This window comes from Pseudopipra pipra, chromosome 11, assembly GCF_036250125.1.
Source record: "Pseudopipra pipra isolate bDixPip1 chromosome 11, bDixPip1.hap1, whole genome shotgun sequence".
Taxonomy (NCBI): Eukaryota; Metazoa; Chordata; class Aves; order Passeriformes; family Pipridae; genus Pseudopipra; species Pseudopipra pipra.
In genome coordinates, this window is record NC_087559.1 from 9,284,363 (window position 1) to 9,312,040 (window position 27,678).

A 27,678-nucleotide genomic window follows, 5' to 3' on the forward strand; every position below is an offset into this window, starting at 1 on the left:
ACATTGTTGTCTTTGCAGATCAAAGCACCTGCCTTGGGTAAGCTGAATCTCCACAGGAGTTATCTTTAAGAACTGTGTGTTGCAGGAATCAATTACACCAGATGCAATAACCTCATTTCTAAAGCAAATAGTTCACCAGGGAGAAGACAGGGACTTTTGGTGTTTGAACAACTTTCATTTTAACTAGTGGAAAAGGTAAGGGATTAGTTCGACAAACTGGGACAGAAGAAGCATTCCCTTTCCTTTTTACCTCATACATTCGAACACAGGAGTTGTTCCCTACTAAGTTTAGCACTTCTACTTCACCGTTTTCTGACTGCAGATTATGGACTGAAAAAGAACTACAACTATGTCTGGATTACAGAAGATGTTTATAAAACTCATCCTATTCACTGAGAATTTTTAATGCTCTTTTACACACAAGGGAAAAAAACCATCCAGGAATAAACCCAAAAGCAACCATATACCACTCACAGTCAGTAATTCACCAAATTAGTTTTAACACCAGAGGCAAATCGAACTCTCCTTTGTCAGACCACTCCAATTCAAAACCAAGTTTCTAAACAAAAACTAAATCCTTTCCTGGTACTACTCACTTAAAAAGCATGTCAAATGATAATCACCTTTACCTTCTTGACCTGACAGCTAGCTACCATCAGAGAGACACTGACTCTAGTTCAGATATTTTCAAACCACTATTATTTGTTTAAAAACTTAGACATCTGCTATTTTTCAGCAGAAAGTAACATTCAGGCCCAGGTTTTTGTAGCAATCTGACAAAACACACGGCACAGCGAGATCGCTGTCTGTCCTAGAGGGACACCTCACTGAGGTCCTGACCTTGCCAAGACCTCACATGCTTTCAAACACCAGTAATATTTCTCTGTGGCCCCAGCTCACCACTGGAGCCAGGATGGGCTTCATCACGGAAGAACCTGGGAATTAACATTCTTATCTTCAAACCACAGCCTGCTCAGGAATGTCTGTTCAAAAGCTGCAATAAAATGCTTCACAAAAGCCAGATATCTTGCTGTGAATTCCAGTGCTTCCAGTACTTCACTTAACAAAACAGAATAGCAGTCAATGATCTCCACACATCTCTGTCAAATAAGGGAAGAGGAAGAAATGCAGGACAGACTGGAAGGAGCTTTTCAATCCAGTACAGCTGAGAGTTCAGGGAATCTGGCTTGAAACTTTCTGATACAAATCAGGGTCACAGGTATGCATTCCCAAGCCTAGACAGTTTTGAAATTCTTGATCCTTAGTATTATTATATAGGTAGCACCAGATTAACAGCAGAAAATTTGCATTCCAACTCAACTGCAGCTGTGTTCAAACACAAACACCAAAATCTACAAAGAGGTCAAGTATGCCATGAGAACTTGAAGAACTTGGGGCTTTACATCCAAAAGAAGCTCCAGCAGTTTTTCCAGCTGCATTTTAGTTTTGAAGGAAGAAGATTGGAGTTTGGTATCTTCCTATTGGTCCTTGTTTTATACTGTTTTTTGAAGGGTTGCTTTGTGTGGAGTTTGTTTGTTTACTCCTATTACAATATACACAAGATGAGAGTTTAAAGAGTTTAAAAACAAGTCATGGGACCTGAATACTGTGACAGAATATTGTTGCTTAGAGTTCCGGATGGAAAGAACTGAGGAGCACTGCACTGTCTTAATGAATGTGAAAACTTCAGCTCCAGCATCACAAAGAGCAATTCATAAAAAATCCAAAACAGTGGGAGAAAAAAGCAATTTTACCATGATTTTCACTAGTTACTGTCTGCCCTGGCATTTGGAACTAGGCTGGAGAAGCAGTAGTGTTTGTCAAAAGCAGAGTTGTGCATCTTTCATAAACGCTTAAAACTCTATTCCTGCCCTTCTGCTGGGCACATAATGAAGAATAACACCTTTTAGGGTGGTTCTCTGCTTGAGCCAGAAAAAGCTTCTCCAAGCAGAGACGCAACTTTGCCTTTCCAGACTGTGGGAAGCAGACTCGGGAGTTTGAAAATCAAGGTGTGAGCAGTAGTTTTCACTGAAGGAGTCAAGTGCTAAAGATCACGGCCTGCTAATTTAGCCACGCTCTCATACCCTCCCATCCAAGTTAGACGTATGTTTTGATCATTCTGTTTGATGTTTTCCAGTCATCCAAGAAGCTGATGTTTTTCTCCTAGATCTTGGTCTCCCTCTTGTTTCAAACTCCCCCTTATCCCACTCTGCAAGTTGCTGTCAGATAATTTCCTGAACCCTCCCCTTTTATCATTCTCCTCTGTCTCAGATAAAAAGGCTTTTTCTTTATCATACATAACCTGTTTACCTTCACTTTCTAGACCTTCCAACTAGGCCTAACCTTGCAGTACCTGTCATTTCTGAATTTTAAGATTTAAAGGCCCATTGCTTTCTCTACTAAAGGTGCCCCATTTGAAATGTAAATGAGAAGGCATAAAGCTTTTTCATGCCTTAATACATCCTATTCCCCAGGGTTAAGAGGAGCTTGTTATAGGTGGCTGCAAAAAGTGAACTCTTTCTTCTTTTTAAAACTTTCTCAAAATTCTTTCTCTGTGATCTTTATCAAAACTTGACTACGGTTAAGACCACAATGACCCCTAGGTACTCTGATGACTAGTACCATCTCATCTCCGTGTTCCCCTGGGTGTTTGTCTAATTTTAAATCTTGGATGTCTCTGGAGCAGGAGACATCTCAGTATTGCATTTATTCAGCACATCACAGACAAGGTTTCTAGGTCATGATAAAAGTTCCTACATGCTACTGCACATTCAACAGAATAATTCAACAAGGCAACCAAGTTGCATCTGTTGAATTATGACTAATTTCTCCTCCCATCCACCTTCAGCAAAGGAATTGGTTACAGCTCACAATTCAATACTCTTACAGGGCTTTGCTCACCAAGGATCATCAAGCAGACAGTTGATTAAACTGGGGAGGTAAAGAGGAATTGGAAACAGCATTAAACTCTTGAATTCATGCAACATTTAACAGGGGAAAAAATTTCAACCTCACAAAAATCTACCCTCAAACTGCATCATTCATTTTTTATCTTGTTTGCCTAGTACCATGGAAGTACCAAGTAACGAGTTTCAACCCTGTAGATGCTCATCAGTCCTGCTTTCCCCGTTTTCCAAACACACTCACATACACCCTGCTTTTTCCCACACAAACTAAAAAGAAATAATTGTCCTAAAAAGCAGAAGAAAACACACAGTGAGTCCAGTGTTTGACCAAGGAACACTCCTCAGTGACACAGAAAACCATCACATGAGAAGCAGCATCTGGTAGTGCTTTTAGACGAATATAAATAATGGGACACATAGCACTTCAATGCTGAATTTATAAGGTTGGTATGTGCCTTGGCTTTCTCCAAATCAAAGAAGGAACAAATAAAAACACAGAAAACCGGAACAAGTCACAGTACTGAAGGGAAAGATTCAGTATCTGCCAATTTCCTCCATTACTATATAAATTGATCCTGTTGATGCTAAAATTCAATTTTATAAGGGAAAATGTAGGAATGAAAAAGTACACATTCGAGTTACATTTGAAGTCACAGTTTCTCTTTACAGCTATGTGAATTTTTATTTCTTCTTCACTGCAATATATAAAAATATCACAAGCCATTTTAAATATACCCTTCTAATGACACTTTATATTTATATATCAAGGGTGAAAGTTACCTGCAAGCTGTTATTAAGTAAGTCAAAGTCACTGTATCGCCTCACAATCTGCAAAATAAAAGACAAAGTTCAGGAAACAAATTACTTTTTACATTAGCATTTTACTCCTCAAAATCACATCAGAGAAAAGTAATTCCCATTTATAATCATCTTCTTCTTTTAACAATTCTTGTACAAAGGCATAACTGCTGGATTTATGTCACGTTGCCAGAGAGCAAAGCAGTTTTTAATCACATCTCAATCAGACAGAAAATGCATTTCTAAACATTATCTCAAAACAGTTTTAAAAATATTTGTGAGCAAAGTTGTCTGCAAACAAGACATTTTTGCCATATTAGATGTGACAATTTTTCATAGTCATCTTCATTACTACTTCTTGGTTTTGTTGCTCATCAAGGCTGTATTTTTAGCCCTAAGGAAGGCAAACTAGCATTTGAGATTTTAAAGTGATGGTTGTACCAACACATAGTACTAACACATGAGAGGCATTTTTCCTGGAATATTCAGAATAGTAGCAGACAACACGCCTTCTGTAGCTGGCAGCAATACTGGTTTTGTGTTAGTTTTTGACCAAAAGTATTCAAGCACTTCGTGTTCTCAATTCCAAATGAACATTTCTCTTTCCAGCTCAAATCTGAAAAGCTAGGAAGAGACAATTTTCAAACTCTTCCTAAAAAGGCATCCTGGTTACATGAGCCACAGCTTAAGAAATTACCTGCCAACTGTTTTCTGCTGAAACTCCTCTCTGCACACGGATTATGTATTCCTAATAAAAGGAAAAAAATATTAGAAATGAGAACAAATAAGCTGAAGGAAGTTATTAAGTACTTCTCCAAATATGACCACTAACACTGAGAAACAGAAAATTCAGATCCTGCACCTAGGGGAAGGTCCAAGATTGGTTTGCTCACACCCATCCCTAGCAATTGTCTCACTGTTTCCCAGTGTGGAAGACAAGGAGAGGTCCAGGAGCTTGCACTTGAACAGTTTAATTTAGTTACAGAGAAAGACAGTAAAAGCATACTCAGCACACATCTCTACCAACAAGAAGAAACCTCTCCTTACCTCACCTCCAATATCCAACAAGTACCCCCAGGAACTACTGCCACCACCATAACAGAGCAACATGCCAGTAAATAACCACAGAAGCCCAACCTCCAATTATTTTCGTACTGGAAAGGTTACCACAAAAGCTGTGGAATGTGCTTGGGTAACTAGAACATCTCAGTTTCTCATGATGGTAACTCTTCATTTATAATGCAGGCTTAATGTTAAATATTTATATATTAACTATGCAGATACATCTAAATCTCAGTAAGGAACTTCTGAATTTTAAGAATTAATAATTCTTCCACCACAATTACATTCATAAATCACAATTTTTTTCAGTCTCTTCATTTCAAGCTCCACTGTACCTTTTGTAGATCAATGCCTGGTCATAAATACAGCAATATCATTATTGGAGATTTATTCAATTATCTCAAATATAGATATGAAGTATTTTATACACCCAATCAGGCACACTTCAAGGCAGCCATGACTTTGGTAAACAAAGTCATGTTCAGTTTGAAAACAGCTCTAAAAACACTTTTGACATTTCAAATATCATAAACAAGGCAAGTCATTTTCATAGAAATCCTATATTCTCCATTTTAGATATTGTTTAATTAGTAAGGAAATAAAATTATTCTGGGCTGACTGTAGTAATTGATACTTCTTTGCCATTTGCTTACACAAAGCTCTATAAATGCTGTTCTTTTTAAAGTCTTATTACAGAGATTATCCCACAGCCACATAATTTACATTGAAAAACAGGCTTGGCTGGGGTGGCAGGACCCTGCACAGGGGCTCAAAGTGCCACTAAACCCCCCAGGCTTCCCCAGGGAATGAGCACAATCACACCACGCACCTGCAGCTACACATTCAAAGGGAGAATGAAAAATTCTGAGCCAAACACAAATTCACACCAGGGCTTATAGCATTCCCAAGCTGGAACATGCAAAAAGCTCCCTGCACTTGTGCCAAGCGACGCACGAGGACCCCCCAGCCCCTGCCTGCAGTGCAGCAGCACATGATGCACCACTGTCAGCCAGCTCAGATGACTTCATTCACCCCGGGACAAACTTTAAAACATGTTTTATGTAAAGTGCTGAATAATTTTTCCATTTCAAATGCTATTTCGCTGAATTGCTCACATCAACAGGAGTCTTACACAAAAAGGACTGATCAGAGCATTATGCACATTTCCAGATATTAAAATTTATGCTGCGTTCCAAATTATTGTGAACAAACAATAAGGAAATAACAACAAATAAACAAAGGTATTTCCTGCACCTTGTGTTTCATGCCAAATTTGTCCATTCCATAACAATAACTCTATCTGACATGCCTACCAACTAGATAATTCAATTAACTGAGTGCTTGATTCATGAAGTATTATAAACTCAGGTTCACAGTTAAGTATCCCCTTCATGCACTTTTAAGTATCTTCTTTCAGGCACTGTGAAGTGTCTTCTGGTTTTGGAATTTGCCTTCCAAACCCCACAGAATAATTCTCCTCTTTAAAATGAAATTAAATTAAAAACTGTTACACTGAAAAACATAAATGTACCATTGGAGCAAACAAACAAAGTGCGGCACATCAGAGAATCCCTCCACAGAATTAAGTTCTCATTTAACATCTACCAAGTAATTAGTGTAAATCAAGAATTATGACTCTTCCAGACAAGAGGCAAAGGCAACACTTACCAGTTGGTATTACCTTATGTGTTCAACCTTACCTAATCTAGATTTTATTTTCTCAAGTTTCCTTCCAAAGCCCAGTGCTGCTGAGTCAAAAATGCTATACATTTTCTAAAATTCACTTAAAATATCCTCTATTGTCAAAGCTGTCAAATATCTGTAGCAAGTTTGAACCACCTAGCCTTGAGAAGAAACAAAACTAGTAAGCATGAAAACCAAAGTGATTTATCACATTTCTTGTCCTAGCAGCTTAGATGGAAGTGACAGAAATTCAAGATGTCACAAACCAAAACACGTAACTGCTATACTAGAATTAGAGTGTCTATTTTCAGAAAATCAGCCTTTCATGCTCACTCCATATTCTCTTCTCTCACCCATTTGAAATCATAATTATGGTATCTTCCTGCAAAACAAGAAGCCCAAATCCTCATAAATAGTAACATAAATCCACAGAGCTGATTGTAATTCAACCAGTGTAATTATGTTTGGAAACTGCATGACAGAAATCAATTAAAGGGACACCTGGAAACCTATATTCACCACTAAAGTGGCCTTTCCTGTTTTGTGAGCATTTATGCATTTTGGGAAGTAGGAAGAGGCTACTTCACACACAGACAAAAAACTGCAACAACTGCTTATTCATCAAGTCTCAAAGGAACGTTGGCAGTTCCTCTGAAAAACCACGTCAGTGGTGATTCACCACGTGCAGTCATTCATCTTTTCTAGGATTTTGAAAGAAGCAGAGTTACTGCTCAATCCCTTGTAGCATTTACTCTTCCTCCAGTGATTATCATTTTCTATTGTATCCCAAGAAAGCGCTCCCAGGCAGGCAGAACACAAACTCATTAGACAACCATCAAAGCATCTTCTTGCACACACCACTCTGGTCAACACGGCAGTCGGCTCTTCTGGAGAGCCCAGAGATAAACAACTCGGGGCTCAGAGCCCATTCTCACAGGAAGATTATATAAAAAAAGACCATATTTGGGCCACAACTAATTTTCCCTACATATACTTGAGCATTTTCCCATCCTGTTCTGCCTTGATGCCCTAAAACACTGACTGTAATGAATAACTGTCCAACCTGTAAGTCTAATGAAAAAGCCTAAACGCTCTTCTGGGTTTTGGGGTATTTTTCCCCCGAAGTTGATAAGGAGATTGAAAGTCAACGAATAGCTGTAGTAGAAAAAACAGGATAAGAAATACAATCCCATTCCCAGTGTCTGTCATGGCTACACATAATCAGCAGACCATAGTATCCTGAGTTTTAGTGAGAAGTTGATACTTCCTATTGCCTCCGCGTGGCAACAAGCTTGTTGTGGGATTATAATTAGCACCACTGATATATGCTTCCCAGAGGACCAGAGAAGAGCTTTCAACTCTTCAAGCCTAAATGCACAAAAGCCCTTATTACTCTGCCAAATTCTGTTTTGGTTAGGGAAAAAAAATCTGAATTACAACAATCTTCTTCTGACACTGCCTGATAGTGGGACTGAGACTGTGCCCACAGGAAACACATAAAAGCACAGGGAAAACAGAGAGGCACGGTCAAGATCATTTCTGTTTAGCTGCATCATCCAACCTAGGAAAACAGAATGGAAAAGGCTTCAGAAAGGGCTAGTAATTACCAGAGTTCACTCCTGCCAACAATTTTAGGAATCAACAAGCAGGCTCGGTGAGGTCTAGGTTAGCTACACTCATGCAGAAACTCCCATGGCATCCTTCACTCCTACATGAATAACTCAGAATCTTTCCTATGACTCAGTTTACCAAATAACTTCAAAGGAGCCCTAACAGCTGCTGGTTGGCAAAGAAAGGTCTCAGCTTTCACAGGAGAGACAACAGAGAGACAACAGAGAGACAACAGAGAGAGAACCTCCCACTACTGATTTTGCCTGCTACTGATTTTGCCTGCGGGCAGCAAGGTCACTGCCAGCAGCTACACAGGAGACACTTACAAGACAGGCCACTCAACCATTCCCAACACAACCTCTATGGATCCCTCCAGACCCCCCACATAGGTAAGGTTTGTACATCTGCTCCTCTTCATACCAGTACTGCCAACCAGCTCCTGACACAACCTTGATATTCCAGCAGCAGTTCAAAATACATTTTTAAAGATGCCAAGGAAAGCAGTTTTACCTATGGGATCATTTCCTGGCTGCTCCAATTAGTCAAAAAAGAGGTGCCAGGAGGAGGAGGTTTGGAGCAGGGAAAGCTGTATGACCCCAGTTACACACTGTCATTTTCTAAAATCTTCTTGCTATCACTACAGAGTTCTGGATAGAGTTTCTGAAAAGGAGTATTCTCCAAAAATCCACATGAATCACATTGCATTTCTCCAATCCTTTGCCAGTAACAGTTTCACAATCACTGAGTGGGATTATCATTATCCTGAACTTACCCATTTTCATGCAGAGCCAACATTTAGGTGTTTTTTTCCCCCAAATTCACCAAGATTAGCCCCTGGTATTCCAGCACTTATTAAAACACTAGCATCAGCAGCTCAGTGCTGCTCAGCAAAATTTTGTTAACATTCCTATGTGCAAATCACACAGCAAAGTATGTTCAAATGTTTAACAACTGCTGTTTACCACCATTCCTAGTTTTTGAAACAGGAAGCAAACAGGAAAGAAGGCTTTTGTAGAGACAAAATAGGAAAGAACTAATGGTGAATTTAGAGATTCTTAAAATAAAATGTAGAGTGTCACCAATATTGGGAAATACATTCTGTTTTGCCAAGAAACTAGTCTCTAAATTTCCAGCTCAGGACAGTCAGCCTGTTTTTCCACTGATTTCTGCTGTATGTCTGTTTAATCCAACAGGCTTGAAAAGCCAACCATTATAAAGATCCAGGTCACCTTCAGGTCACATCAACTAAAAGTTTGGAAGGGTTTTATTTTATAAGCATTAAAGAGAGGAAAGCCTAATTAAGCATGAATACAATCCCTGCTTAAGTAGGCTGGATTGGAACAATTTCTAGTAAGAAGCTCTTTTAAATGTTTATTTAGAAAATCTCCCATGTGAAAAGTAGCAACAAGACCAGGAAAGCTGCTCAGCCTCAGAGACCTCTCTGTTACAGGGCACAGTATTTATTTGCTATTGCACAACCTGCCATTAAGCCCATCTGAGGCAGAAGCAGGAGCAGGCCAGTGTTTCACGACATTTTAAACAGTGCAGGTGTGTGTGTGTGTGTCCTGTTTGTACCATTCACACACTGTATCACTGCTCTAGTAATGAGTCAGCCATTCAGTAAGTGAAAGCTATGAAGTAGGACAACTGCAGGGAAAAAATAGGACACACATTTACATGTAATGAAACTTACTGAACAAGGAAACAACTGAAACATGAGAAATCACAGATTTTCAGTGCCCTGCATCACCACGGCCTTCACCAGAAAGGCAAAATACTGAGTATTTTTCAGGAAACACTCAGTAGCCAACAAAAATATTCTAATCAGGATTTACTAGAGTATGATATGGCAACTAATATTTTGACTGCAATCTTTGCAGGAGCTACAAATGCAATACTAATTTCCTGAGTTCAGTGGAGGAAACCATAAGGTTGGAATATCTAAAATTAGGTGTGATGAAAGAGCTACCTTTTGTGAGCTCAGGTTGGAGGGGAGGGGGGAGGTGGCCAAGGTTACTTACTAAGTCAGTGGAGGAACTGCATTTCTGTAACCTCAAACAAGTGAACTCTAATAGCTTCCTGTCTAAAGCCACGTCTAAAAGTAACTTCATGTTCGTTTTTGTTCAAAGTGAAGGTAACCTTGCAGAGATTGAATTCCTTATAAAGCAGATGCACAAAGTCCTTTACAAGCTTTTAAACTAAATTCTACTCTTCTAGAAACATATGGCTCCATTTTTGTATTCGGAACAATAGGAAAGATATAAATGCTTTTTCAACGTTTTTCTAATCTAAAAGCTGTGAATGTCAACATTCATCATTGCTCAAGGAAAACTAAAAACTCTGAAAGTATGTTATGAGAGGGATTTATTTCAGCTGTTCATTTCCAAATGCCTTTAAGACAACAATGTACTGCAGCAAAGCTGACTGTTTCACTACTTCAATTTCAAAACATGAAACATATGAAAAAGCAAAATCGCTTCAGAAAAGAATTAAGGAATGTTCAGAAGTATATGTACAACTCAATAGTAGTTCTACTGCTGAAAAGTGCTCTAAGAGTTGTATGTGCACATGTGCAGTTCTTATTAAGGCATATGTCCAGATTATTGTGGAAGAAAATAGCATCCTATTTCAAGGCTTAGAAAGAAAGCCACTTCTAAATAGTGAACACACAGATGAAATACTGCAATATGAAGCAAGTTCAACAGCCAACATTTATTAAAGCTTTAGCGCTGAAATTGCCTCTGTTGTCAGAACACAACATTTGGCGTCAAGATGAGACACTTGCAAATGGCTTAATATATTGGATGTAATTCTGCTCCTATTGAAGTCAAGGAATGCAGCCGCTACAAAACAACTTCATTTTCTGCAAAACTGGTACACAGACCTGCCAAGGGACTGAGCCGTGGCTATGGAAAGGTGCCCAACACAGTCCTGGAAGTTACAGTTTCTCTCTCTCTCTGATGCAGTGCTAGTGACTGAAGCATAAAGCAGGAGACAAAATGAACCTGACAGCGTTTGCTCATGTAATTTCACATCTGTTAAGTGGGTGCCACTAGAATGCACCTGTAACATGGGGGTTTTTTTCCTTTTAAAATAAAAAGGACTCCATAAACACTGCACTATAGAATTAATTGTATGTAAGTTCACATTCCAACAAAACTCAGACTGCTTGTAACACACTTAACTGGGGAAACAACTTTTGCAAACATGAAAAAGCATAATTTTCGTCTTCAATTATCATTGGAAATAAATACGCAGAAAGAAAACCTCAGTGGACAATTTCTTTATTGAAACACAAAAACATGGAGATCATGTCCCAGCTCAGATGTACTGACTCCAGTAAGAACTTCTGAGCTCTTCCGACCTGAACAAAACATGCCGAGCTTGTGAGCATATCAGAGAATTTTGCAGCTGATTCCCTAACAATCTAAAAGCCCAATTTAATAGGGGTTGACCTACTCTTACTAAGCAAAAAGTGCAAACCCTCAAAAGTACATTTTCAATACTAGCTTTGTCCCTTCTTAGGTTTCTGGAGAACTCAGGAAAGCACGTAGTAGTTTCAGGTTGTGTTTTCAGTTTTGTTTTTTTCAGTTTCACCTTCAGCCCCGGGAAACAGAAACTGAGCGTCTGCCAATTACAGCCCCTGATTCAATGCTATGAAGTTTACACTCACCCAGTCTGTTGTATTAAATTTAAATTAACAAAAACTGCTTAGAACAATAGGCAAGCAAACTATTCACTTGACACAAGCTTTGGTCTTCCGTGTGATATTTCACTATGTCTACAGAGCTTTTCCTGAAATTCTTTACGTTTTCCTTATTTGGTTTTTCAGAAGACTGTCTGTTTTCAGCATCCACAGAAGTTTTACATAATTATTAGTTCAGTTGCCGTGTTAAAGTTACACCTAACCCTGGCCTAAGCTGTCTTCATATGAGTGCTTTTATAAGGTATGACCTACAGGAAAAAAATACAAATGCAAGTTTAAAACAACTCTCGCAACACTAAACAGCATTATAAAATCTTAATACAAACTGCTGACAAAAGAACAGAAAATTTATTTATGGCTGCCTTTGTATTTCAGATTTAGAACAAGTCTACCACATGCAAAGCTAGTTCTCCAAACAGTAGTTTGGAATTAAGGATTGTACAGATGTACATCTTTTGAAGATACTCCATTGAGGTGGGATGAGAAACAAACCTAAAAAGCATTCAGTTAATGACAACCTACTTTCTTCTAACTATAAATTAACAAAGTAAAATGCAGTCTTTAACACCCCACGAAAGCACTTCAGCCCTTATTTCTTAGAGGGGCTTCATTTACACATCTCTTCAGATACAAGGGTTTATTTGTGTGGCTTATTATAAACTAGGAAAGTTCAAATCAGGGACAGCATCACCCACCAATAAACAAACTATTCAGACACTAGGGACATAAGATGTAGCATCCAAAATGACAAAATAGTCGATTTACATCAAATAAAAAATCAAGCCTCTGTTAATGGCTTCCTGTATTTTGTTATCCCACACTGGCTCTATATAAACCATCTGTGCTACACACACTTCAAGCCATCTTTCAACTATCAACAGGGCTTCTGCAGTAAAACAAACAATTACTAATAGATGTATCTTAGAGACAGATTTTAAATCAAAAAGCACAGTGCTCCAGCACTCTGGTATTAATGAAAGATCAGAACAAATCAATAGAGAATTTTCCCTGAACATCCGTTAGTAACAGAATACAGAGATGAAAGACGGGGGGAGCAACATTTGCTATCACACTCCCTCAGACAAGACAACACACACGGAGTCTGGATTGAAAAAGTACTCATCCTGAAAGAATTTTGTGACTTTTTCTTTTTTAACCAAAAACATGCAAGCCAAAGGAAAGAACACAAAAAGCTATTGTCATTTGCAGGAGCAAAAAACTATAATAAGGCATGTTGGAAACAAGTTACCAATGAAACTTAATCTGCTCTGCCAACTGGGGGGTATTAGGAGTTACACAACTTCTCATAGGACTTGGCACATGCACCCCTCAGCTATTGAAACAGGTAAAAAGTATCATGCTTGCCAGGAAATTTAAAAAGAGAAGTTGCAACAACTGAGAGCCATAGCCTGCTAGATTCACAAGACCTTCTAGACCATTTCTCATAGGTAACTTCTGTTTAGAGAAGACTGGAACATTAGCAAATGAGAGTTCCTCATACAAAAAAAATCCCACTTCTTAAGTGCAGGTTATTTATAGGAAGAGTATTTAATAAGGCAGTCTACAGGTAGTTGTACATCCTGTGGTGAACCTACATTATTGTCATTCAGGTTAAGGGTATGCATCAGATGCAAGGAACCAGAAAGAGACCCACAATGCAGGTATCTGAGCTGTGTAAGGGGCAGAAATACCCTCTGTCCACGTAAAGCACGCTTCCCACTAGTGTACCCACTCTGAGGTATCTCTGGCCTTCTTTCCAGCCCAGCATCCCTGCTCTCAGCCAAATCAGGAACCACAAATGACAGCCAGCTCCCTCTCTCTGATTCACAGTACTGCTTGGTCATACCACAAGAAAACCTGGTTTTTAAAGTGGAAAATAACTGCAAACAGGACATTATGAAATTTGGACTATTACTGCACACTCAAAGACAGTGCAGTTCTTAGGGAGACAGTGTGCATACGTCCCTGGCATCCCATAATTAACCTGTGACACCCAAGTGACAGCAGGGTTTGTTCTGCTGAGTGTCACTGCGCCCCACAACAAAGAAGCGGGGCTGGGGCTGCGGGGTCTCTGCAGCTTCACAGCCTCAGTGACACGGCAGGACCCGCAGGCAAATGCAGCCCGTTCATGTGTAACTTCATCGCAGATACAGAAATGAGGCAACGAGAGCCCATCTCCGCTCCAAGGGCTGCAACACCCTGAGAAAAGCAGGAATTACAGCCACTCACAGGGCCTCGCTCGGGGGGGACACGAGACAGCCCCAGCCCCGCACCGGCCGCGCCCGCAGAGCCCCAGCGGTGCCCCCGGGGCTGTGCCCGGCTGCTCACGGGAACCCCGCGCACACGGCGGGGGCGAACGAGCCCAACGATCCCCGTCTCCAGGAGGCGGCGGCGGCACCGCCGCATCCCACCGAGGGGTTCCCGAGCGCTCCAACCCGCTCCCGGGGGTAGCGGCCCCGCCGCCGCCTCCCGCACCGCTCCCCCCCGCCCGCAGCCCGCCCCGCACTGCCCCGGCGCCCCCCCCGCCTCCGCCACCCCCGGCCCCGCTGCTGCGGGCTCAGCGCAGGCCCCCTCCCGGCCCCGCTGCCCCCGTGCTCCGTCCCGGCCCCGCACACCCCGGGCACCCCCCAGCGCCCCCCGTTACCGGCTCCCCCCGCTCCCTCTCCCCGCGCCCGCCGCTCCCGCCGCCCCCCGCGGCCCGGCCTGCCCCGCTCACCGTGTGCGAGTGCAGGCTCTGGCTCGCCTCGATCTGCGCTGTCAGCGGCACCGTGTCGTCCAGCAGCACCTTGCCGGCCGGCGGCTTCTCCATGAAGGCCATAGCGGAGTGGGGAGCGGGAGAACCGGCGCCGCCAACCCGCTTCCCGGGCAGCTCCCGGCGCGGCCGCCGCTGTCAACACGGCAGCGCCGCCGCCGCCGCGGGGCCTTAGCGCCGCCGCACGCCGCTGCCGCCGCATGCCGCCAGGGGGCGCCGCGCCCCCCCCAGGGGCTCCGCGGGTTCGAATCCCGGTCCCGCGCCGGGAGGCGGCGGGATGGGGGACACGGGGAGGTTCGTCCCCGGGAGCAATAACGGGGGAAGGAGCGGGGGCCAGAGCCCAGGTGGTCGCCCCGCCGCCCAAGCCTTCCACGCCCGGTGCTCCAGTGGCACCGACGGCAGTGGCAGTGGCATGTAAGGCAGCAACCCCAAGACACTGCTGGTCCTCCCAGAGGACGACAGAAGAAGGCTGGTGCACTTGCTGCTCTTTACCTTTTGGGGTGTTTTTTTGTGGTTAAAAGATCATAAAATAATCAAATAGCATCCAGTAACTCCTACTCAATTTCTAGATTTTAGTGTTTGGGTTTGGTTTTTTTCAGAAGACATTTAAAGTTGTTCAACTGAGTTCCACAACCTGGCTTTCATTGCAGAAGCATAAAAACCTTTCTATTTCAGTACTACGTAGCACTTGGGAACCTACAAGTTGGACACTTTTCTGCATTTCCTTTTGTCTTTTTACACCATACACAGGAATTACTTTCACTTAAGATGTTGTAAGTAAGACCACAGAGCTGGAGTTTTTTGTACACTTGTCTTGCAGCTCCCTGTTGAGAGGAAAAGGGGCTGTGTGGTGTGGTTCATTAGCTGGAACAGCAATCCTGACTCCCCAAACTACTCCTTGTGCCATGATCCAGGAGGTCAGGCACAGATTTGATTCATTTTTTTAACAGATATTAACACATCAACTTCCCACCTGGAGAGGAAGGTGAATAAGAAACAGAGAAAGGAGTATGCCTGCTTTGGGAAAGTGTTTTACACAGCACAAGCCAGTGACAGACAGTGACCCGAGGCAGAAGGAAAGGAAACGGGAAGTGAAGCAGCTCCTACAAACAAGAGATAAGGAAAGCTCTCTCTAACTACTGCTTCCAGGTTGTGAACAGGCCAAACACCAGGCTTTGGAAACAGAGGGCATGGAGTCAAACACCTTAAACGTTACCCCTCCCTCTGCTCCAGTGTGACTAACACCTGAGGTTAGAGTGCAGCACACTCAGGCAGTGCACCTGTTTTACCAGTAATTTTCATTAGAGGTTGAGGACAAACTCTCTTTTCACAGCAAACAACTTCTGAGGTTATTTGCAGTCAAGGAAAGTTTCAAATGCATTTCTGCTGCACAGAAGATAGAAAGGATAACAGATGCTTTGCCAGAAAATTATAAGCCACCAACTGAAGGCCTTCTTCCTGATGGCATTGATCATTCCTGAAAGAAGTCTCTTAGTGTATAATGATCTTATGCTGGTAATGAATTTACCAAAAGCCTGTTTTAACAAGGTGCTTTCAGTGGGCAAGGAGGAATACATGTTCACACAGACAAGCAAGCAGAGAGAAGCCATACAGTTAGTACTCAACTCATATGTCCCTGCTTGTCTTGCCCTCAGGAGCACAAATACAGTAAGTACAAGTTGTGACAATATTTTTTTTTAAAGGCTGCTTCACTCTGCTTCTGGGAGGCAAGTTTCAGAGGAAACACCCACAGGAGTCATGCAGATTACAACACATCCTGCAATACACGTGTGTCAGTATCTCCACTTCTGTCCCACTTGTTAAATGCAGCATTGTCCCCTCCCCTGGAGCTTGTTGGCAATACAACTGCTTTGTACAAAAGGAACAAGTTTTAACTGAACTTTGCTGGTGTGGACTGTGATTTTGCCAGAAAGAACAGCCTCAGCCACTCCAGAATTCCCACTGTGGCAGAGCAATGGCTTGTCTAAGCCACTTTTCCTCTTTGTCACAGTAAGTACGTAGTTCTGCTGGTTTCGCTTTGACAATACATAGAGGAAAATGAAAAGTTTTAAGCTTAATGCAGCTCTATCAGGATTAAGTTTGTACACTGTCTTTCAAGCACTCTTTGTTGCAAATTTACTGGATTGAGTGATGTCACATAAAAAGACAAAATCAAAACCAAGAATTTCTGGCCTTTACAGTAAAGTAGCACAGGCTGAACAGCTCTAACTGTCCGGCACCACGACTTTTACCATCCCTTCCATAACAGTCTTCCCACTTTCTCTGACCTGACATGATACTGAAATGTGTGCAATAGAACCCTTCAGCCGTTTCACTTCTGCTGCAGCTGTGACTTCTTCACCAATATACAAAGGAGCTGGAAAACGGATCTCCTGGGAGAGAAATATACACCCTTGACCAGGCATTTTAGTACCTAGAACTGCAGAAATAAGTCCATTGATCAGAACTCCATGTACAACAGTTCTCCCAAACCTAGACTTCTTTGCAAACTCTTCATTTAAATGCAAAGGATTTGTGTCACCTGTTAAGTAGGAAAAAGTAACAACATCATTCTGTGTAAAAGCTTTGGTAAGTTCAGCTTTGTCTCCAACTTTTATATGTAAACTTTGAAGTACTGGATGTCCAAGCAGTGAGTTGATAAACGTTAGCTTTGTCAAGCCTCTTCGTCGGAACATTCCTCCAGAAATTCCTCGCCTGAAGGGCTGCAACATCTCCAGAAACTTCTGCTTCGTACAACCAAACCAACAGCCACATTCAGTCTAGGACTAGTTCTCTACTGTTGCCAGATAATGCGAGAAGAAATGGAGATGTCTGTTTTGGGGAAAGAAAAAACAAACAAGAACAAACTAAAGCCTTGGAAAAAAATCACCATCAAATGCACTCAAATGTGAAAATACCTAAATTTTCCTTTTACATGGAAGATTAGAAACTTAGAGCTATGCCCTAGCAGATTTTTGTCCAGCCATGGCTTCAGAGACAAAGAATTCTCAGAATTCCTTTTATTAAGCAGCATCCTCTAGAAAAAAATAAGCTCTGGAAGTGCACGTTTGTAAGGTCTTCAACAGTGATTATCAGAAAGGGAAGAAATGGGGCAGAGGAAATAAAAGACAGGACCAAGATGTGGACCATAAACAAAACCCGCCAGAAATTATTTTCTTGCAGGTGCATTAATGACATCAGGACTTGTCAGGGGACTGAAACCATAAAGTAATGAGACAGCCTCTACCATCACATTTTAGAAGATTCATTATAAGGTGAGAACTGCTCAAACACAGGCCCACACACTTGCACTTAAAAGCATTTCACTCCTATACCAAGGCATTTTTGCATCTAGGCCACCTCTCTATGAAGAGACAGCATGCTCAGACAGACAGCCAAGTTTAGAGCCAGAACTGACATCTGGGGGAAGCACCAAGCCCTGCAAGGCTTTACCTGCAGCACCCGGAAGGCACACCTCCTGTTCTGGTAGAAGCCCAGCAAGGTTAGAGCACTCCACAGCTTGACAAGGCCACTTAGTAAAACAAAAATAAAATATACTATTAAAATTTCATTTTATCAGTTTTCCTGCAACATAAACATCTTAAATAAAAATAATGTTACACTAAGAGTAATGACATCTTAATTGAGTTTAACAGCAGGTAAATTCACCAATAAGTTCTAGTAGCAACACTATGTCCTCAAGGGGTATTGCAGTGGCTGCAGTCTCTTGTCTTTCACACACAGATATGTAATGTAACCTCTTCAAGTTCACTTTACCAGTTCTTGTTCTCTCTGTGCATTTAAGCTCCTTCTGCCCCTAAATCACCTGCAGCTGTCTTCACTATTTACAGTAACCATTCTGATCTTTTACTGTAGAAAGAGATCTAAAGCCACACATTTCAACGGTGCTTAGTTCCTGTCTTAAACCATTTAAACCATTCAGGTTTAAAGCAGGAATAACATTGATGCACAAAGTTACCAAGCCTTAGTAATTACTTTCTGCATGCTGATCGTAAATATCTGCAAGTTAGGGTTAATTCTTCAAAGACTATTCTTAGCTTAGAACTTCTGGCTTTCTTACAAAAAATATTTTCATAGCAGTATCAGAAGCGTGTACCGACTGCACCTTACCTGCTAATAACTCTTAATATGGCAGACAGAGTTTTTTCCTCATATGTTAAGACATCAACAGGCAAAGCTGCTCCAACCTATGAAAAAAATGTTATTTAATAAGTTCCATCCTATTCTCTTATAGTGGTTTATAAGCAAGTGATTTCACTCCCAGCATGTGACATCATGTTATAGTTACACTCAAATCTCAAAGGAATATTTCAGTTACAAATAAACAGTACCTTTTCTCTCAGAGTTCTTTAGCTAGAAGCCACTTATTTCCACATTACAGCTGGAGAAACATGGACCCACAAGTGATGTGACCTGATTAAAGTTACCCAGCAATACTGTAAACAGAGCAAGAACAGTAGCGTGGATTTCCCATCCACAAAGCTTTTCCCTACATATAGTTCTCATTCTAAAGCCTCCCTATAGCAAAAGCATCAATACTTCAAATTCTAAAAACCAGATATAAAAGAACGGTTTCATTTGGAAGGGACCTTAAAGACCATCTCGTTCCAACCCCCTGCCACGGGCATGGACACCTTCCACTAGACCAACGTGTCCAAAGCCCCCAACCAGCCTGGCCTTGAGAACTTCCAGGGATGACTGGAGCCACTCCACCACGGACACTGAACTGAGACGTGCAGCCCAGCACCACTGGGAGCAATTATAATGTGGGCTGGGGAGCAGGTCCGGTTACGGGAGCAGCAAACCGAGGACACTTCTCCCTCCTCGCCTGCCCCTCGGCCCGTGCCCTCCACTCGGACACTGCTCTGCTGTGCCGGGGGACAAAGGGCAGGAAATCGGCCGCTCCCCCAAGGCTCTCCCGGCCCGGAGCCGCCGCCGAGAGACGGACCCGACCCCAATCCCGATCCCAATCCCGGTCCCACCTCTCCGTGCAGCTCCCTCAGCGCCGACACCACCAGCTGCTTGAACTGCGCGGCGTTCGGCCGGGCCCCGCCGTCGGGCAGCTCCCTGCGGGAAACAGAGCAGAGAGGGGTCTGAGGGGGGTCTGAGGGGGGTCCGGGGGCGGTCGGGGGGTCTCGGGGGGTGTGCGGGGGGGCTCACAGGCGCACGCGCAGATAGTGGTGCCGGGCCGCGCTCCGCAGCACGCGCCGCTCGAACGCGGCCGGCGGCGGCTCCGCGCGCGCCGCCATGGCCCGCCCGACCCCGCCCCCCCGGCGCGCGCCCCCGTCCGGCCAATGGCGGCGCGGGGCCGCGCGCCCGCCCCTTCCGTACGGCGGCCGCGCGTGGTCAGCGTCGCCATGGCAACCGCGCGGCGCGGACACCCAAGCGCAGCCCTGCAGATGGGCAGCGTCGGGTCTGACATGCACCTCTGGGAAGCTGAGGGAACAGATGGTGTTTCCAAGTGCTACACGCGAGGTTTTCGCTTGGGAAAGGCAAATATTGAGCGCTGCGCCACAAACACGCTGTTGGGAGAGCGGCACGCAGAGATGCTCCTTCGCTTCCCCTTCAAACAAGTGTGGTGGTCGCGATGCAGTTCCCGAGGCAGCGTGGTCCCGGTGAAGGTGATGCCTGGCACTGTGACAGGTCACAAACACTGAGGGCACTGTGTTATCCCAGCCTCTGTTTTGCAGTACACGCAGCTGAAATAGATTTGAGAAGTGCACAGCACGAGGCTGGCAGATCAACACCCACTTGAGAAAGTAAAATAACACAATTTTAGTACCTTGTACCTGATCTAAAAATTGGTGTGAACTATATCCTCAGGAGAGAAACAGCAGAAAGGATAGAAGTATCTCTGCTCCGCTGAAATGATGAAACATTAGCCCCGGCAAAAGAACTTCACAAGGTCTTCCTTGTTTTACAAAAAGTTTTACTTAGGAATTGGTATCGGCGGCAGCAGGATAACACTGCAATAGCCTGATCTGATGTTTGAGTCATGGCCCAACTCAAAGGACACCAGTTGCCTCTGCCATCACACTGCTCAGTCTGTGCAAAGGTCCTGTGCTATTCCAGCAGAGCTTTCCCATGTTTAGCACCACAATCCACCTGAACTCCACTCCCAGACTGACTTAAAAACTGTACATAAAACACCAGACATTCAGAAAAAAATACTTCCGCAAAAGCAAGTATTATTTCACATGTACCAAAGTAATTTTCAGGTTGTTAGTTAGGTTAAATAAAAGGCAGCTGTAAAATTCAGTACATGTAAGTGCAGGCCAATAAGAGACCCTCAGGAATATAATGTTTCTTGTGGAAACCAAGAACCAGTTACTGCAATGCTCAGTAAATCAGTTCTATGATAATTTGGCAAGACTTAATCAGAGCAGCCAGTTTTATTGGGACCGACAATACCTACAGAAGTTGGTATTACTTTTAAGATTAGTAAAATTTTATCGCCAAACAGCAAAACTTGGAGGTCAGGTGCTGTATAAATCTCTTTTGGTTATTGCAGTAGGGCGAGTGCTGCTCTCCATGAGGCTCTGGCAACAGGAGCTACAGGACCTGAGGCACCCCAAGTGCATCCAGGGAGCTGCTGTAAGGCTGGGGCTGTGTCAGCTGCAGTGAGTCAATAACGAGCACACACAGGACTGTACAGGAAGGCTGGACACAACAGGTCAGTTTTTTATTAACCAAAAGTGAAGCTGAACCCCAGAGTGGTTTAACTTGTTAAAACCATATGTTTTTATATGGCAGATATTTTTCTTTCATGTTCAACACTACAGTGCAAGAACCAAACTTCGCAGCTGTTCATCCTTTGAGAATCAAGTACTAAAAGTAAAGTGAATTAAAATAAGGGTCCCTCAATGAATTAATTAAAAAACCATTTAACTCAAAAGAACAGACCAATTTTAAGAACTGTCTTATTAAATTTTCCCAAGTGAAAGACCTTTAAAAGCACTTGGAGCCTTGAGGTAGCAACTTTATGCAGAATTCAATTCCCCTCCTGCCCCACAGAGGAAAATTAGTAGCGCATTATTAGCTCCAGCCAGCTAAGCTGAGTGTCTCCTGTGAGGTTAGTGACTTTCTCTTGCCTCTTGAAATAGCAGTGGAGTGCTGCAGAGCTCCAGGAGAAAATCCACAGGGAAGGCCTCTTGAAATAAAATATATGGTTTGAAAAAAGTTAAAATTATCAGCAATAATCATAACAACAAAAATTATCTGGAGTGAAAAAACCCGACGTGTTTGTATTTTGGCAAGACTAGTTTACAAATACATGTGGAGAACAAGAGTCTGCTTTCAGCCAACAAAAAAGAAAGAATGGAAGTGACATTCAAAGGGATTTGGGGTTTTGTTGCCCTCTGTGCAAAATTGCACTTTGTTTTTAAAGTTTTATTTTAAAGTTTTAAGTTTTGCACTTTTGTTTCTAAAAATAGAGCACTTTTGCCCTTTGTTGTTCTTTTACATTTTGAAACCTGTGCTGTGACATTAGACAGAAATACCATATGCCAGGATATTTGACCACTGAAAGCTCCTCTCACTGACTTCACCACAATCACAAGCAGGGGATCACAAACAAGAAACTTGTCTTCCTCTGGGTCTCGAAGACATGATCCTCTGTGCCCACTTTGCTGCTGAGTTCTTTTATTAAAAACTAGATCTCTATCTAGTGCCGATTCCAGAGACTCCATGGCAGATTTACTGAACACTGAGCGGTAACAAAACACCTGGGCTTGTTCTCTACAACAACTGCGATGAACAGTCAAAGTGAAAAGGAATGAGCTGAGATACAGCTCAGCTCATAGAGCAGGATGGGGCAGATGGTCACATACAGGTGCTCCACTTACTCCCTGCACCACTCACACCTTCCATCTTTGCTCACTGCTGGTGCTCTAACCAGATTCCTGCCAATATTGAGTATCACACCATCTTCATGCTCCAAAACTGTACAGAACAGGTTGGTTAAACCACACCAAACTAATCAGGCATATTGCACATTAAAGCTCTTAAATGGATTCAGCTTTCTTAGCTCATTCTCTTTCAGCTCAAGGTCAGCTGCATTTCTACACCATGGAACGCTGCTGCACAGACCCTGGGTGCAGGATAGCATTGCCCACTATGCCTTTGCTCCAGGGAGCCCAGAGAAAAGCAAAACTTCAAACACTTGTTCTTGCTCACATGGGATCCCAATTTTCTGATTTTATATTCTCATCTTTTCCTTTGACTTCTAGAAGCCATCAAATCCTCCCTTCCAGGCAGAAATATCTCAAGAATCTAACATCTGCTTTGCCTGGTTTTTGGTTAAGCTTCAAAACAACTGCCCATGTTTGCCTGTGCTGAGGTTACAGTCTTGTCTTGCAAGAGAACCAAAGGCTGTAAGAACCAGAATCCATCTGTAAGGCAGCCCAACCTGCCAGGCTCCTTTGGAAAAAAGGAGAGGATATTCTGCCTGGGAGCAACAAAGGCCAGCTGGTGATTATTCACAGCAATTTTCTATTTAGTTCACAGGACAGTTTAGGCAGCACAGAAACTCACGCTGGTTCAGAGACCAGTTTATGTCTGGTTCACAGGGCAGTCACGAGCTAGCTTCAGAAAGACTCCTGTCATGGACCCCAAAGTGTCTAAAAGTTAAATCTGTTATCATTGCAAGAACCTGATGAGTGAGTTTTTTTCATCTCTTCTTGGGATTATTTTTGTTTGTTTGTTCTGAGTTTCTTAGGGCTTTTGTTTGCTTTTTAATTCTGTAATCAAAAGAATTATTTTTGTCTTTGGTGTTAAACCTTGGAAGCATGAATGAGAAGTACCTGCTGCTTCTTTGGCTGTAATTTATGACAAAGAAACAGCCGAGGAAAGCAAGGGAAATTCACTGTTCTAAAATACATGCAGTTAGAACAGCCACTAGACATCACAACCAGGACTTTAATAATATGGAAACACCGAGATCAGTGGTGTCCATTACAAATCATTTGCATTATATAAAAATATGACTGAAATTACAGTAACTGGACAACAGCCATTCAAATTGATCAACTTTCCATCTTGCTCATATTGCAGGAAATGGGAGGAAAATCCATTGGGGGGGGTGGGGAAGTGTCCAGAAATCAACTTAGAGTTGCTGCTAAGCATCTCGTGCCTCAGAGAAACATCCACTGTGATAACTAAAAGCAGGAATTCAAGATTAGCATCCTTCCATTCTTGCTCACATGGCCATGAATAAAAAGAGCAGGTTCTGTTACACTAGCATTCACAATTAAAATTTTATAACCCCATAAAACACCAGTACGTTTTGCATGAGCTGTGGAAGAATGCAAATTCAAAGGGTCACTAGATTTATTACCTCCAAAATCAATGTCTTAATATAAATATTCTGTTTGTACACCATAAAAATGTCCTTCTTATGGTCTGATTCTTATTTAGATAATACTCTGATAAAATCTCAGCCATATGCCAATTAAGGTCATTAAAGCTATAGAAACAAGAATCTACCTAATAAATGCTGCAAATTTAACAGGTATTTTAGATAAACATGATTAGCTTAGTTATCACCTAGACCAAAAAGACTCCTCAAACACACCAACTGCGTAGTTAGCAAAGACATTTGCTTTACAAAGTCAAATGTTGCCAACTTTTGAAAAGTTTAGCAAATCAATGTGGTATTTGGAAGCAACCAAGTGTCTAATGAAGTTAGAATACTGTGAAATGTTAGGACTGGGGGAAGCTCCTGTAAACAAGTACAGAAGTAGTCTTCATTTAAATTACAAAACATTCACCTCCTTAAAAAGCTTTAAAACTGACCCAGTCAACAACTGTGCCCTGGGAAATCTAGCAGTATAAAGGATCTCTGTAAGCAAGAGAAGGTCATACGTTGTGATCTCACCACCATAAAATGTACTCAGTGTCAGGAACAAGGAGCAAGTTTGGGGAGATGACAATTATGACACTTTCAGGCCATTTTTGATCTGAACCACTGCACTTTTTTGGGCAGCATAGAGTAAAACAATTTTCTTTGCTGCTCAGAAAACACTTAAAGTATAGTAATGCTTCATTTTCTGCATCTGGTTGCTAAGCAGACTCTCCTATGTCCCCAGCTCGGTTTACTTGGTTTAAAGAGCTATTTAGTACCTGCCACTTTCAGCAGGTGGACAGAAATTTCAGTGCCATCTTATTCACTGGCTCCACTGATATTTTAACTTCAAACCCAGATGCTATAATTAAAAGCAAATTTGACATTGTGTAAGGAAAGCATCAGATGAAGGTAGTAAGTCCATGAAAGGCCTGTATTCCACAGGCTGCCTCTGCAGAACAGGCAACCTCCCACTACAGAATCTGATTGGAAAATTTATCCCAACAGTAACACTCAGAAGGAAGGAGGCTTCTATATCTTGCACACTTTGGGTTTCATATCAGGCACTTGAACTGTTGGACAGATGCCATTCTGAACCAAGTAAGTGAACATAGGGTTAGAATCATCTTTAATCTAGGTCTAATAATGAAGTATCAGCAGCAAAGTGGAGGCAGGGAGTGAGCAATCCATCTGTGCTGAGACTTGTTTATGGTTTCTAAAATGCCCAAGAAAACAGCAGCAGTAACTGTTCCATAGTGTCCGTTGTCCTTGTGAGTTGTGTTGCTGATAGGAGGCTTTTCTGTGTCTTGAACTAAAAAGGCATTGAGGTACCCTGTGCCTAATTCCCTGGATCCAACAGGTCCATGCTAGAGCCAAACATTGCCACCAGTTGCTCCTCATAATGCGTTATATTCCTCTTCATAATGTCCATGCAGGGTCCAAGCAACCGCTCAAATGCTTGCACATCCATGACTGCAAAGGAACAGAGGTGAAAACACGATCATTTGTCAAAAAGGACACCACACACCAATCTGGTTTTTAAACTCAGAACAGACCTCCAGTCCAACCCACTCAGGTCAGAAACAGAAATCATGTCTCTGATTTTCCTCTGTACTGTTATTTGTAGAAACAAGATTAATGAAATACAAACCTGACCTTGAGGACAAATACAGAAGCAAAATACATCCCACACTGGCATTAAAAGATCACCTGAAGGGTATGTGTGACAAACAAGCTGTACACAAGAAGCCAATGCCCTTCAGAGAGTACACACAACTCACGCAGAAAATAGAGAATCTGCCATAAGGAAGCAGAGGTGCTTCTCTGACTTCCATGTGGAGCCCTGCTCCAGCCCCTGCCCCTGCCTTCTGGTGTCTGACTGCCAGTTAGCAAAAGGTTGCTGGTTTTGAATAGCTGCTCACTCAGGCATGCTCCATGAGACAAGCAAAGACCAGAAAAGGGTAACTAGAAACACAGAACATCTGCTTACCTAAACATTTGACCTCCCCAACAGCATAGGCAGAGGCTGCTCTGGGTTTGTTGGTAACAAGTGCAAGCTCTCCAAAATACTGCCCTCTGTGACACCGGGCAATCTCCACTTCTTGGTTAGCTTCTTTACTCGTCATAGTCTGTCAAACAGTGCAGTTTCATTATTTGCACACAGTTCTGTCCTTGTGCAAGGCTGCAGTTCACCCCACATACCTTACACACATGCAACAGCTCATTGGTTTAGGGCCTTTAACCCGGAGATTCCCAAGTCATGGTCTGTGCTGGTCGAACACCTCAACACCATGATAAGAACTGAGCATGTGCCAGCCCACAAGTGTTGAGACTGGCAGGTATTTACTGTTAAATCAATCTAACACAGCCTTTATCATCTACCACAAGCTGTTCCCCGAGGCTGCTTTAAATGCCAACATCCAGTATGTCACTAGAGATAACAGACCCCACTTTTTCTAAGCTACAGTTTTCTGTAATGACAGAAGAAACGTTTCATCTCCACCCTTAAGGCCAGGGAGAGTATATCAGGTTAGTTTGCAGAGCAGCAGACAGAAGCAAAAGACTTTTCTACTTTAGTAAACTAACTTCAGGTATGGGAATTTACAACCTTCATCACATGAGTAATGATGATAAACATCACAAAATAATATATTAAAATAAGTCAGGGTAGGCTTTTTCATATCTCTTGTATTAATCAATAGAATAAGGGATTGACCTAAACCCTAATCACTCAATTTGCACTCACCTTGCTTTTAATCAAGATTTTTACTTCACCAGATTCTACAATGTAAAAACAATCTGCTTTATCGCCCTGTGAAGAGGAAAAGGTAAAATAAATTATTTTTTACTTGACTTATATGTACTTGAAAGTATGTATAAAGGGTATTAACTCATCCACTTTGAACTAGACCTTGTACAGAAATCTGCTAGAATTGACAAACATTCAGATTCCTAACATTAAAAGGTGACTGGTTGGATAATACATTAGAGGAACCCACAAGGAAGTAACTATTAGTGCATGTCATCCAGTGAGTGGGCAGGAGGAAAGGGAAACACAAAGGAGATTGATGATATAAAGCAAAATCACGTAAGTGCAAACCTTCTGCTCTTGATAGAAGTAGCCAGTTGTGAAACTAAGCAGAGCCTAGAATTTCTATAGGCAAATTTTAATAAAACACCAATTTAGTGTCTGTGTTTCTAGATGTCAGCAGGAAAAAAGATCCATTAAACTAAGTGTGAGCTCAGTCAATTCACAGTAAAATAGCAGGAGACAGAAGAACCCAGAATAGCTGCATTTGAGGAGCACAAACATAGAAAGGAAGAGGAGGATAGTTTACAGAAAGGCAAGTCCCCAATGCAACCCATCTACATGAGGAATGATGCAATGGCTCCATAGAGGTAGTGAGAATGGTAAGGAATAAAGCACTCAGCATCATGTCATTAAAGGAAAATCAGTCACATAGGGGCAAGTGGAAGAAAATAAAAACTGATAGCCATTTTATATCAAGTTCTAGAAAGATACCACACGGTGCTGTTGAATGACTGGGTGTGAATTAAAGAACTGTGATTTAGTGCAATCCAGCTGTTTCTATGAAGAAGGCACTGTGAGAGTGACCAAGCACACCCAGAAAGGTACTGAACTCTCTGTTCTTTGGGATATTCAAAAGTCATGTGAACACAGCCCTGGGCAACAGGCTCTCCGTGGCCCTGGCTGAACAGGGGGGTTTGGACAAGGTGACTTCCAGAGGTCCCTTCCGACCTCAATCATTCTGCAATTCTGTGAGAGTTTCTAGAACCT

The 27,678-nt window shown here is 42.4% G+C and overlaps 4 protein-coding genes and 1 long non-coding RNA gene across 11 annotated transcripts in view; 1 reads left to right on the top strand and 4 right to left on the bottom strand.

Moving 5' to 3' along the window:
- Positions 1-14,697, bottom strand: part of PXK (PX domain containing serine/threonine kinase like) — a 35,068-nt gene extending 20,371 nt beyond the window's left edge. For 6 of the 7 annotated variants that reach the window (XM_064667349.1, XM_064667348.1, XM_064667351.1 and 3 more), the window contains exons 1-3: positions 14,483-14,697; positions 4,402-4,452; positions 3,687-3,734 (exon numbers count right to left, since the gene is read on the bottom strand). In XM_064667349.1, the coding sequence (XP_064523419.1) occupies positions 3,687-3,734; positions 4,402-4,452; positions 14,483-14,584 (201 nt within the window). In that variant the 5' untranslated portion in view covers positions 14,585-14,697. Of the gene's footprint in view, positions 1-3,686; positions 3,735-4,401; positions 4,453-14,482 lie in introns of those variants that run through there. The other variant, XM_064667355.1, reaches the window with a different exon arrangement.
- A 1,933-nt stretch (positions 14,698-16,630) lies between these two features.
- HTD2 (hydroxyacyl-thioester dehydratase type 2) lies at positions 16,631-17,250 on the bottom strand. The gene has a single exon (XM_064667359.1). It carries the CDS (start codon positions 17,248-17,250, stop codon positions 16,744-16,746), a length of 507 nt encoding a protein of 168 aa, XP_064523429.1. The 3' UTR covers positions 16,631-16,743.
- On the bottom strand, positions 16,631-19,821 carry RPP14 (ribonuclease P/MRP subunit p14). The gene is made up of 5 exons (XM_064667360.1): positions 19,700-19,821; positions 19,522-19,606; positions 18,650-18,726; positions 17,972-18,050; positions 16,631-17,350 (listed from the first exon to the last, which is right to left on the bottom strand). The coding sequence occupies exons 1-5, from the start codon at positions 19,786-19,788 to the stop codon at positions 17,294-17,296; spliced, it is 387 nt and encodes a 128-aa protein (XP_064523430.1). The 5' UTR covers positions 19,789-19,821; the 3' UTR covers positions 16,631-17,293.
- A 73-nt stretch (positions 19,822-19,894) lies between these two features.
- Positions 19,895-21,703, top strand: LOC135420209 (uncharacterized). The gene is made up of 2 exons (XR_010433425.1): positions 19,895-20,298; positions 21,051-21,703. It is a non-coding gene; the product is annotated as an uncharacterized LOC135420209 (long non-coding RNA).
- A 1,732-nt stretch (positions 21,704-23,435) lies between these two features.
- The window catches only part of PRKAR2A (protein kinase cAMP-dependent type II regulatory subunit alpha), a 59,394-nt gene continuing 55,151 nt past the window's right edge, over positions 23,436-27,678 (bottom strand). Inside the window, exons 9-11 of the mRNA XM_064667357.1 lie at positions 26,626-26,691; positions 25,870-26,008; positions 23,436-25,352 (exon numbers count right to left, since the gene is read on the bottom strand). Of these exons, the coding sequence (XP_064523427.1) occupies positions 25,219-25,352; positions 25,870-26,008; positions 26,626-26,691 (339 nt within the window). The 3' untranslated portion in view covers positions 23,436-25,218. The remainder of the gene's footprint in view (positions 25,353-25,869; positions 26,009-26,625; positions 26,692-27,678) is intronic.